At 34.9% G+C, this 10,835-nt stretch overlaps 1 protein-coding gene across 1 annotated transcript in view; it reads left to right on the plus strand.

Moving 5' to 3' along the window:
• Positions 1-563: 563 nt before the first annotated feature.
• The window catches only part of THOC2 (THO complex 2), an 89,992-nt gene continuing 79,720 nt past the window's right edge, over positions 564-10,835 (plus strand). Inside the window, exons 1-4 of the mRNA XM_012664850.1 lie at positions 564-601; positions 5,287-5,357; positions 6,082-6,203; positions 6,759-6,892. Coding sequence (XP_012520304.1) covers positions 565-601; positions 5,287-5,357; positions 6,082-6,203; positions 6,759-6,892 — 364 coding nt within the window. The 5' untranslated portion in view covers position 564. The remainder of the gene's footprint in view (positions 602-5,286; positions 5,358-6,081; positions 6,204-6,758; positions 6,893-10,835) is intronic.

Here is a 10,835-nt window from a genome sequence, read left to right on the forward strand (position 1 = left end):
ATCCTCCTGCCTCAGCCTCCCAAAGTGCTGGGATTACAGGCATGAGCCACTGTGCTTGGCCCAGAACAACATCTTTTAACTGGTTTTGTATTTTTAAGATTTCTGTTCTTCTGATACCACTATGATTTTTGCATATATCAAGTGTTGACTTAGGCATGAGCACAACATTTAAAGTTTTGGCTGAAAAATGTACCATTGTTAACAGTCTTCTTTTAGGTGGGTGTGAAGTACTCTAAATTCCATTGGTTTCTAACATGAAACTTCATTGGAAAAATGTTATTCATTTGTCTTCTTTAATATTTCCTAAGGTGCTTATTTAGGTTTCTGTTTTTTAGTCAAGTTACTTCATGGTAGATATTTAAACATTTTTTCCTTACTGTTATCTCCTTTTTACTACAAAACTTTAACTTGAAGAATATTAATATTTGTGAATGTAATGATGTTGGGGTTTTGTTAGTTTTTAAGTTTCATTGGAAGGTGTTATTCTGAAACCATAATACTTGGCTGTGTGCTGTTCTGGTATTTACTGTAATTATATTTTAAAATTAGGAATTTCGAGAGGATATGCCTTCCATTCTTGCAGACGTATTCTGCATATTAGGTAGGTATTAAGCCTTTATTTCACCTGTAACATAATTCTGTTTGGTAAATTGATGTACTGTTAAATAAACTGCTTTATTTCAAACTCAGAATTTTACAAATGTTTCTATGAATCTAGGAGCAAATTGTTTTTACTTTACAGAGAATTTTGTATTTTAAGTTAAATTTTGTCATTACAGTCACCGTTTATAAACTAGCTTTAGAACATAATTCAAATTGAGTTTTTGACAATGTATATTTATATAAATTTGAGCTAAATTAAGTCATTTCAAGTAAAAAAGCCAAGTTTTCAAGTAAAAAAGCCAATTCAGACATTGTTAGTCTGAATTATTGAGATTTCAGTAACTAAATAATTAATCTTATTCAATACAGGTTTTCAGTGAATGATGTCAGAATCTCAAATTTAGGACACTCGAGGTACTTTGCTGTTATACTCTTTTGAGTCTTAATTTTAGAAAGAGCAAGAAAAGCCAAAGTAATCAAAAGTACTTTTGAGGATGAAGAACCAGCTTTGTAAATAGTAACTTCTCTATTTGTCCAGAATAAATAAGAATTCATACAAGATAAAAATGGAATATTTCTTTGACTTAGAACAAAAGGTGGCCAGGCATGGTAGCTCATACCTGTAATCCTAGCACTCTGGGAGGCCGAGACAGGAGGATCACTTGAGGTCAGGAGTTTGAGGTTTCTGTGAGCTAGGCTGATGCCACGGCCCTCTAGCCTGGGACAACAGAGTGAGACTCTGTCTCAAAACAAACAAAAAAGAACAAAAGGTGGTGTCCTCCATGGGAAGCATGGATTTAAAAAATAATCTGCATTACACATTTATTTTTCTAATTTTAGATCTGGATTAAAGTAACTTTGAACACAGTTTTCTCCATCAGTCTTGTACTTTCTATAACTTTATAACTTTGACTCTAACATAAAACACTGCCAGACATTATCATATTCACTTTAAAATAAAACTTATCCTCTGAATGTTTGTCAAACTGAAATGAATTATTTTAGCTCATTAATCTTAATTCCTAGAATTAGATAAATTACTTAGATGTCTTACTGAGAATCTAGAATTTGGTCTCAAAAAATACAAATGCTGGTGCTTGATCCTTCAGGATGTTCCAGATTTCATAACAGTGGTAATGTTGGGAATAGGTCAAAATATATGTGGACTGTGAGTGATAAATGAAAAGAGTAGACCATTGATGAGATACCATATGTCTCAGTTTTGTTTTCCTTGTCATAATTATGAATAGTCCCCTCTTTCACTCTCAGAACTGTCCTGGATTGAATGATAAAGTATATGTTCTTGCTGTCTATTGGATTGATTGATTTATGCCAACCAGAAAAACCTTTTAAGCTTAATTTTTGAATTATCTTTAGGCACTAAAGATATTACATTATTTTACAAATAAATATAACGTGAAACAAGTTTCAATTTAAAAAATTGTTTTTACTCTAAATTTGTAAGACTGAAAGATTTATTTGTAGGTAATATTTTGTGGAACCTGTTCCTTGATAGTGTCAGGAGTGTATTTTATGTCTTTCTTTGGATAATCATCAAGTATCAGCTTAACTAGTTCTAGTAATTTCTTTATTGACTTATTTTATTAGGATATATTTTCCCTTCATAGTTATTTAGTAATACGAATTATTGTTACAAGTCATTGCTTTTTACTAGTAACATGAATTCATGAAGATGATGTTTGGTTGCTCTTGGGAAATTTCTTTTAGCCTATCCAGTCCATTTTTACAAGCAAGATTAGGACAGCAAACTTGGAAAGAGAATTTCCCTCACCTGCCCCCTCACCCACACCCCCACCCTTGGCAGAAAAAAAATTGATCCAAGGGTGACCACAGATCAAGATAGGGGAATAGGAGTGAGAACGCAAGCTATCTCTAATAATAATGATGATGATGACAATAATGATAATAGTAATAATTGTAAGTGCTACTTTTGGAGCACTGTCCATGTTCTAGACATTGTGTTAAGCATTTAATTTCATTTTAATCTTCACAGCAACTTCTGCAGGGTAGGTGTACAGATCAGAAAAATGAGGTTCAGAGAAGTGGTGATATTTCAAGGCCGCATAGCCAGTAAGGCAGGATCTGAGCCTGGATCCCTTTGGCTCCACAGCCTGTGATCTTTTTACTACATCATGTTGTCTTTCTAACATGTTAAGAGTATAAGGGAAATCAGTGCTGTTATATGTTCCAGGTTAAGATAGAAACTTTCTTTAATAGAGTGATTATGTGAGGGTGTGCATGAATGCTGTAGTAATCTGAAAGGGCGGAGTCTGACGTAACTTGATGCACTGATGGGACCTCAGAGCTGGGATAGGTAGTTGGTGATAATTGGGGACTAGAGTTGAAAATGGCTAAGAGCTTTTTAGTAAAATCATAGGGAAGTTAAAAAGAACTTACTCAGGGTAGAGTAGTCAGGGATAATAAATGAGTTTATTAGAATGGTGTTATGAGTTTGAACAAAAAGAATAAAGGAAACAGGGAAAGCACAGTTGGGATAATAGAGTCCTGTGTTGATTGTTGAGACAGCTCAGTTAGGAAATTTACTGAAGTCCTGTTAAGCCTTTGCTAACATGGTTAGAACTCAAGAGAATGGTGTTTTAATCAGGTCAGGTGACCGAGAGGGGAGCAGACTTGACTTGAAGAGGATGCATCTGCTACCAGGTTCCCAGATCTTAGGGACCTTGGGGCTAGATCTTAGAGACTTTAGGACCCTGGAGGGTAGATAGATATTGGTTAAAATAATGAGCCCAGTTTAGTCCCTACCCCCTAAGATTAGTATCCTTGAAGTTTTAGGCTGAGGAGGAACCAGAAAACCAGATAACCGGGTGACAACTGTGAGTTCCTGAAAAAGACTGATGAGATACACACAGATTAACACATTGGTTTAGCACCAGGTTCCCCTCAAAAGTGCATTTGTGGGTGCATGGGGCAGATTAACACATTGACTGTCACACTAGAAAAAAAAATTTTTTCCTTGGGGCCATGGTGTTTTATTATGAAAATAGGATAAAAACTTCAAAAACAAAATGATCCTTTCTAATTTAATGAAAAATTTGTTATTTTTTATTGTTTTCTCTGTGTGAGTTATATGCAACTTGAAAAATAGTTCACATGGCTCCCAAGGAGAACAGATGTGTGAGTTACATATGCTTCACGAGGCCCCTGGCTCAAAACTAGCGTGAGTTAAATACAACTCACATGGCAGTTAATGTGTTAAAAGTCTTAATGAGAAATTGAAATTGTACTGCAATTTACATTGCATAAAATATACCCTAAAATTTCCTTAATACACTTGAGCTGTGTGCTTAGCTACAGTGGCCAGGATATGGGGAAGTGATAACTCTCCAAGAAGGGAAAGTGGAGAAGGGCCAGGAAAATGTGGATATGTTTGATGATAAGTCCCCCTTTCTTTTGATTCTCAGTGTTAGTAGAACATGTAGAGGATAATTTTTATTATTTCACTAAAACCGGTGCCTCTCTTTATAGCACTTTCTAAATTATCAGTTGACTTTAAAAATAGGTTAATAGTATGTAATCAGTTAGTTAAAGTAATAATCCTGAGATCAACCTTGTTTGTAATCCTACCCATCCTGGCTGAAATTTTTGATGCTTGGCATTTAGTGCTAATTGTTTTATATCCTCCACACCCAGATCAAAATCTTCTCAGTAATTAACTGAAACTTGAGGTCTCAGTTTTTAAATATTTCAGTAGGAAGAAAATGAAATTCTTGAATAAATTTTTGTTTCCTGACTAGAATTATAATTCAAAATAGGATGTTAAAAATATCTTCTAATATATATATATATATATTTTTTGAAACAGAATCTCACTCTCTTGCCCGGGCTGGAGTGCTGTGGCGTCAGCCTAGCTCACAGCAACCTCAAACTCCTAGGCTCAAGCGATCCTCCTGCCTCAGCCTCCCGGGTAGCTGGGATTACAGGCACGCACCACCACGCCTGGCTAATTTTTTCTATTTTTAGTTGTTTGGCCAATTTCTTTCTATTTTTAGTAGATATGGGGTCTTGCTCTTGCTCAGCTGGTCTCAAACTCCTGACCTCAAGCAATCCTCCCGCCTTGGCCTCCCAGAGTGCTAGGATTACAGGCGTGAGCCACCGCGATTGGCCTAAAAATATATTTTAATATTGTCTTTTCACGGGGGTGGTGGCCAGGTAGCTTGGCTAGAACACGGTAGTTTGACCAAGGTGCTAAGGTTAAGGGTTTGGTCTTTAGGAGTATTAGGATCTTTAGAGTTAGAAGAGCTCTTTGTTGTCTCCCAGTCAACTTTCCACTTAAGGAAAGAATCCCTTTTTAAGCATCTCCAACAAGTTATCATTTAAACTTTGCTTGAATATTTCCTTTTTTGTGAACAATATTTTTTTTGAAACTTTGTTGCTTCTGGTGCCACAGCCGGTAGCTTCTATGTAATTGACTTAGTATTTTATGGACATGTTTTAGGTTACAGGGTCATTCTCCAATTTCAGGAGAAATTAAAGCATTCCTTGTGCATAGGAAGGATATTTCATGTTACCACAGTTTTAAATTTTTCCAAATTCAGTTTGAGGCATTTTAAAATTAGCTAGTTTTAAAGAAAATAAGTATCTTATTTTAGTGCTAGAGTCTAAAATAATCAGAATTTCATCTTTTTTTCTTCATCATTATAGATATTGAGACAAATTGTTTAGAAGAAAAAAGCAAGAGAGACTGTTTTACACAGTTGGTATTAGCGTGTTTGGTAAGTTTTAAAAAATACTTTCTCTTTTTAAAATTTGTATTGAGCAGTTGCAATCACAGTTAATGGAAGAAGATATTGATATTCAGTTGACTATTAATTAGGTGAGATTTGGGTTTTGAAATGGAATGTTTTCTGAAATTAAACATGCTATTTCTATGAAATAAGCATGTTATCTATCATCACTTAAATTATCTATACATATGAAACCTTTGGTGATATTCTTGACCTAATAATTTCCTAAGAAAAAAGTAAGCATCTATAAAGTAAGTAGAAATGATTGTAGACAGGTTTTAAACTGACAATTTTTTCATAAATTCTTTATTAGGCATCGGAGAACAAGAATGGAGGTAGTTTAAACATACTAAATTCTAGAACCTGTCATAATCATTGCCTAGTAAACCATTACATTCATAAATTTACAAGCAAGGAAAAAGTCCATTACTCAAACCTGGAAGAAGATCCTTGTCTTTGCTGTACCAGAATTTGACTTATAGTAGAAACTAAAGAATGCTGAAGTGCTATATTAAGTGAAAATTAGTGAAGTTTTTGAAGGAACTGTTTATTATTTATTCCAATATTTAGAGTCATCATTTTTGTTAAAGTTCTAAGCCTTTTTATAAATTGTAAGTTGATATATGTAGAATGTGATTTTTGTATTATTTGGGAAAAATTGTGGATGCATAGTTGGAATGCTATAAATGACCTTTAATATTTTTTAATACAGTATTTAGTTTCAGACACAGTTCTAAAGGAACGCCTGGATCCAGAAACACTGGAATCATTAGGGCTTATTAAACAATCACAGCAATTCAATCAAAAGTCAGTGAAAATCAAGACAAAACTCTTGTAAGTACATGTATCTTATGTTGCAAATCAAGTAGTTGAGTATTTTTTTTAGTTCTTATTTTGAATACTAGCAGTTTTTAAAGGCACGTTGAAGATTTTGTTTGCGGTGTTAGTGTGTCTCATGTTTTTTGCCTTCTAAAAGTAGCCTAAGATTGAGTCATCAGTGAGTTTTACCTGTGTAAAACCAATGTTAATTTTGGCCATATTCGAAGTTAAAATAATATTTAATGCTTTTATTGTTAGCAATAAAATAATTTATGACTATAGCTATACTCAGGGTATATTCTTAGTGATGAAAATGATGGTATATTATTGTTCCTTGATATTGTTCCTTTTCTTGTGTTACTGATTTTCCCTATGTAATTAACATTGGGCTTCTCATATGAACCACTGTTATTTTCTACCCTAAAAGATACACAGAGGTAAACTTTCAACAACTATTCTTATGATTTTTGTAAGTTAGAGATAAGACAATTCAATGACAAGAATACAGTACTCTGTCAAAGTTTAGTTGAAATTAATTTTATCCCCTTAATGATATTTATCTGATTTCAGTTATAAGCAGCAAAAATTCAATTTATTAAGAGAAGAGAATGAAGGCTATGCCAAGCTGATTGCTGAATTGGGTCAAGATTTATCTGGCAATATTACTAGTGATTTAATCTTAGAAAATATCAAATCTTTAATAGGTAAGACGTATCCATATACTATATGTTATTAAGTTTTTTTAACTGTTGGAGAATATTCCATAAAGACAAAATGAGTATGTTCCATATGATTTTTTTCAATTAAGAAATGAGAGAAGTGACTAGTTTGTACTTTTAGTATTTTACCAGTAATTATAAAATTTAGCATGATATTTATGATAAATCTTTCTGTTACATTATATTACTGTTATAGTAGGTCCTGCTCTCATATTTTTATATTTAATTTTTACATATTTAATTTTAAGTATTTCTTAATCATTTTATGGGAGGCAGAAAATAAGCAAATGTGAAAACTTTAATATGGTAAATCTTCAGTGAACTTTTGAAACATGAAGATGTATAATTCTTTTGAACTTGACTTTAAAATACTTTAGAAGGGACTTTGATGCACATCTTATTTTATCTTTACAGTAGCCTCTTAAAGGAAATGCAGCAGATGATGCAGAAGTGTTATAGATAAGGAAAGTGTTTTCTCACTACCTTTTAAACAGAATTTCTGTAGCATTCTCTTTTCCTTTTTCTTTGCATTGAACATTTAGAGGAAGTGGTTGACTTCTGTAGAAAAGAGGAATTAGTGCTAGAAAAATAGGATAATCCTGATTTCCCAAGGGTGGAAAGAATTTTTGCTATTATTTGTTGGGTGTTATGCTATCTTAGGAAGATTTTGCAACACTGAGGTGTCTTAGGTTTTGAGATCTGCCAGAGAAGTCATATTTCCTGCCTCACTAGTTATATCTTAGGGGATGCTTATCCTCAGCTTCTCCGTTTTCTTTTTGGAGTTTATGTATGACTAAGAAAGAGAGAGGAAGTGTCCCAATGTTTATCCCCTTCCTCTAATGATTTGTGTAGGAACCCAAATAAAACTATATTTATTACAATCATTTTTGTTCTTACCAACAAGCAAAGGTAGCTTTCAGTTTAAATATACCATTTTCTTTGAAGTTAGTCTAGTTCTGGCAGCTGATGTATTTTCTTTGCTACATCTTCCTGTTGTCAATTTAACATCAAGATGGATGGTCCTCTAGGGCTGTGGGACTCTTCTCTGGGTGGCAGTGACCCACTTTAAAAAACCCTCCTGTAGGGGTTCCTTTTTCTTCTTTCCAGAGTAGTCTCTATGTTTTTCCTGAAGTGTTTTTTGATCCAGCTTGAGAAGCTTTCAGTACTGCTTTGTTAAAAGTTTGTCTTTTCTTGTATCCTGTCATGTACTTAAGATAGTATTCCCCACATAAAAATTCTGTGCTACATAAGCTCCTCAATTGCTTTTTTTCTTTATTTCCTTTTTTGTTGACATCTCTGTTTCTTCTATTTTTTTGTCCTTATGAGTTTATGCTTTTTCATTCTTTTTTATTTTGGGAGCATTTCAAAGAGGGGTTTTCTTGAAGGTGTGCGTTTACCTAACTGGAAAACGTACACTATTTTTCTTGAACTTTGCGCTCATAGAGAATAGGTTATATTACTATTTCAGAAGAACAATGTGACAGAACTGCAAGGTCATGACGCACACTCCATGAGTATAAACAATTTTATTTCTTGGGCTAAATCTCTGTTTTAAGCCATCAAGCATACAATGAAGCCATGCTAGGCCAGAAGCATTCAAATATCACCTTGTCAGTGAAGCTTTCCCTGGCCACCCCGGTTGTCAATACTCCCTATTGTTCCCTGGTTATTTTTCTTTTTAGCACTTATCACTATATAATATGCTATGTGTTCCCCACCTCCATGTAAGCTCCATGAGGACAGGGGTTTTTGTCTGTTTGGTTTAGTACCTTATCTTTAATGCCTGGTATGTGGGTGCTCAATAAACACTGGGTGAAAAATGAGTGAATTTCTTCCCCTTTCTTATATAGTTTATAGTGATTCTTAGTTTCTTTTCCCTTGACAATGGAGAATTTTAGAAAGTTCATCTCCCTGGCTCAGTGTTTGATTCTCTCTGGCTGGATGACTCCCCCTCCCCCAGTTGTCTGAAAAAAGAACTTTTCATTGATGTGAAAATTGAGGTTAAGACTTCAATAAGTATTCCTTCAATGTTAGCATTTATTGGATTCCCTCTTAGTGTAAACTCTATCCAGGCCTTGTCTCATCTGGCCAGAAAAGCTCACTGAGACAGCATCCTATTTTTCATGATCTCATTGGATGAGTTTCTCTGTGTTTATTCCTATTGTTTTCTGTTTAGGAACAATGTAGACAGGTGATACCTCATATAAAAATATCTCAGGCCTGATCTCCTAACCAGCCATTGTCAGAAACTGATACCTTGTTTGGGAGGTATGCATTTTAGGTACACTTAGGTTCAGGGTACTTGGACTGATCAGGAGAAATCCTTATCATCCTTTAGTTAAAAGATAGTTATTTGCTCCCTAAAAGATTCTGGTAGTCAAAATGTTTATATCCTGTCAGATAGCCTGGGGCTATTTAGTGCATGAGCAAGCAAGGAAGCAGAACCATTGTGAATCTGCTTGGTGGTGTGTTTGGGTCAACTCTGAAACTAAATTTGAACAACTTATTAAATAGGAATTAATAATGATTAGTACACTCTTGAGCTGCCAGGTCATAGACCTCATAAAAGTCGTCCTTGCTTCAAGATGGTGAAAAGTAACTTTTAGAATTTAGAGGAAAGGATATCAGAGGTGGACTCTCTTGATTGCTGAACTAAACTGTAAGCATTCTACATTTCTGGATGCCCTTTGAAAAATCAAAACATCATGCAGTACACCTTAAATATATAATTTTAAAAAAGTGATTGTTAGGTGTTCTTTCTTTTCCTTTCTTCTAAATCAGTGGTCAGCAAATGTTTTCTGTAAAGGGTGAGATAGTAAATATTTTTTGGCTTTGTGGACCATATGGTTTCTGTTGCAGCTACTCAGCTCTGCCATTGTAGTGTGAAAGCAGTCATAGATAGTACATAAATAAATGTGTGACTGTGTTCTGGTAAAACTTTATTTAAAAAAAACAGACAGCTGAATGTATTTAGCCCACAGGCCATAGTTTGCTGATCCTTGCTCTAAATCAAAAGTTCTGGTGAAAAACTAATCATGGAGTCAGCTTACTTGAGCTTGGTTTTGGAGAATGAAAATGATTCTTCTGGTTTTGAGTTTTAGTGGTCCAGTATCTTTTTTTTTTTTTTTTTTTTTTTAAGACAGAATCTCACTCTGTTGCCCTGGCTAGAGTGCCGTGGCGTCAGCCTAGCTCACAGCAACCTCAAACTCCTGGGTTCAAGCAATCCTACTGCCTCAGCCTCCCAAGTAGCTGGGACTACAGGCATGCGTCACCATGCCCGGCTAATTTATATATATATATGTTGTCCAGCTAATTTCTTTCTATTTTTTTTTTAAGTAGAGACAGGGGTCTCGCTGTTGCTCAGGCTGGTCTCGAACTCCTGAGCTCAAATGATCCACCTGCCTCGGCCTCCCAGAGTGCTAGGATTTACAGGCATGAGCTACCATGCCCGGCTGGTCCAGTATCTTTTTGGCCTAGGTTCTAACCTCCTTACCATGTCTCTCAGAATCGGAGCTCTTTTCATCAAACCTCAGGACCTTCATTTGTTGCCTGATGTCCAAGGTTATACATTTGGCTGGGGGAAGGGTAGGGTAAGGAGGGAGGGTCTTTGCTCCTGCAGTCTCACGAGTCCTCTTGGTTGCTTGTCAAGTGACCAGAGAAACATTAAAGACAAAATGAAACCCTAAGCCAAATGATTTTTATTTTTGGACAGATTATAGGACATTTAACCCCTTTAGCTATAATATTTTAAGTATACTTAGTATTTTATCTCTGGATCAATCTAAATATAAGGTCCATTTAGCTTAGATGCATCTCATTGTTGTGTCAGCTTTCTACTATCTCGTTGAAAAGGGAGCCAATTGGCTGCCTCTTTTACCTAAATTTTTGCTGTATTGAAGTTTCTTGACTATACATTAGAAGGTTTTTT

The sequence above is a fragment of the Propithecus coquereli genome, unplaced genomic scaffold (genome assembly GCF_000956105.1).
Source record: "Propithecus coquereli isolate 6110/MARCELLA unplaced genomic scaffold, Pcoq_1.0 Scaffold92, whole genome shotgun sequence".
Lineage (NCBI taxonomy): Eukaryota > Metazoa > Chordata > Mammalia > Primates > Indriidae > Propithecus > Propithecus coquereli.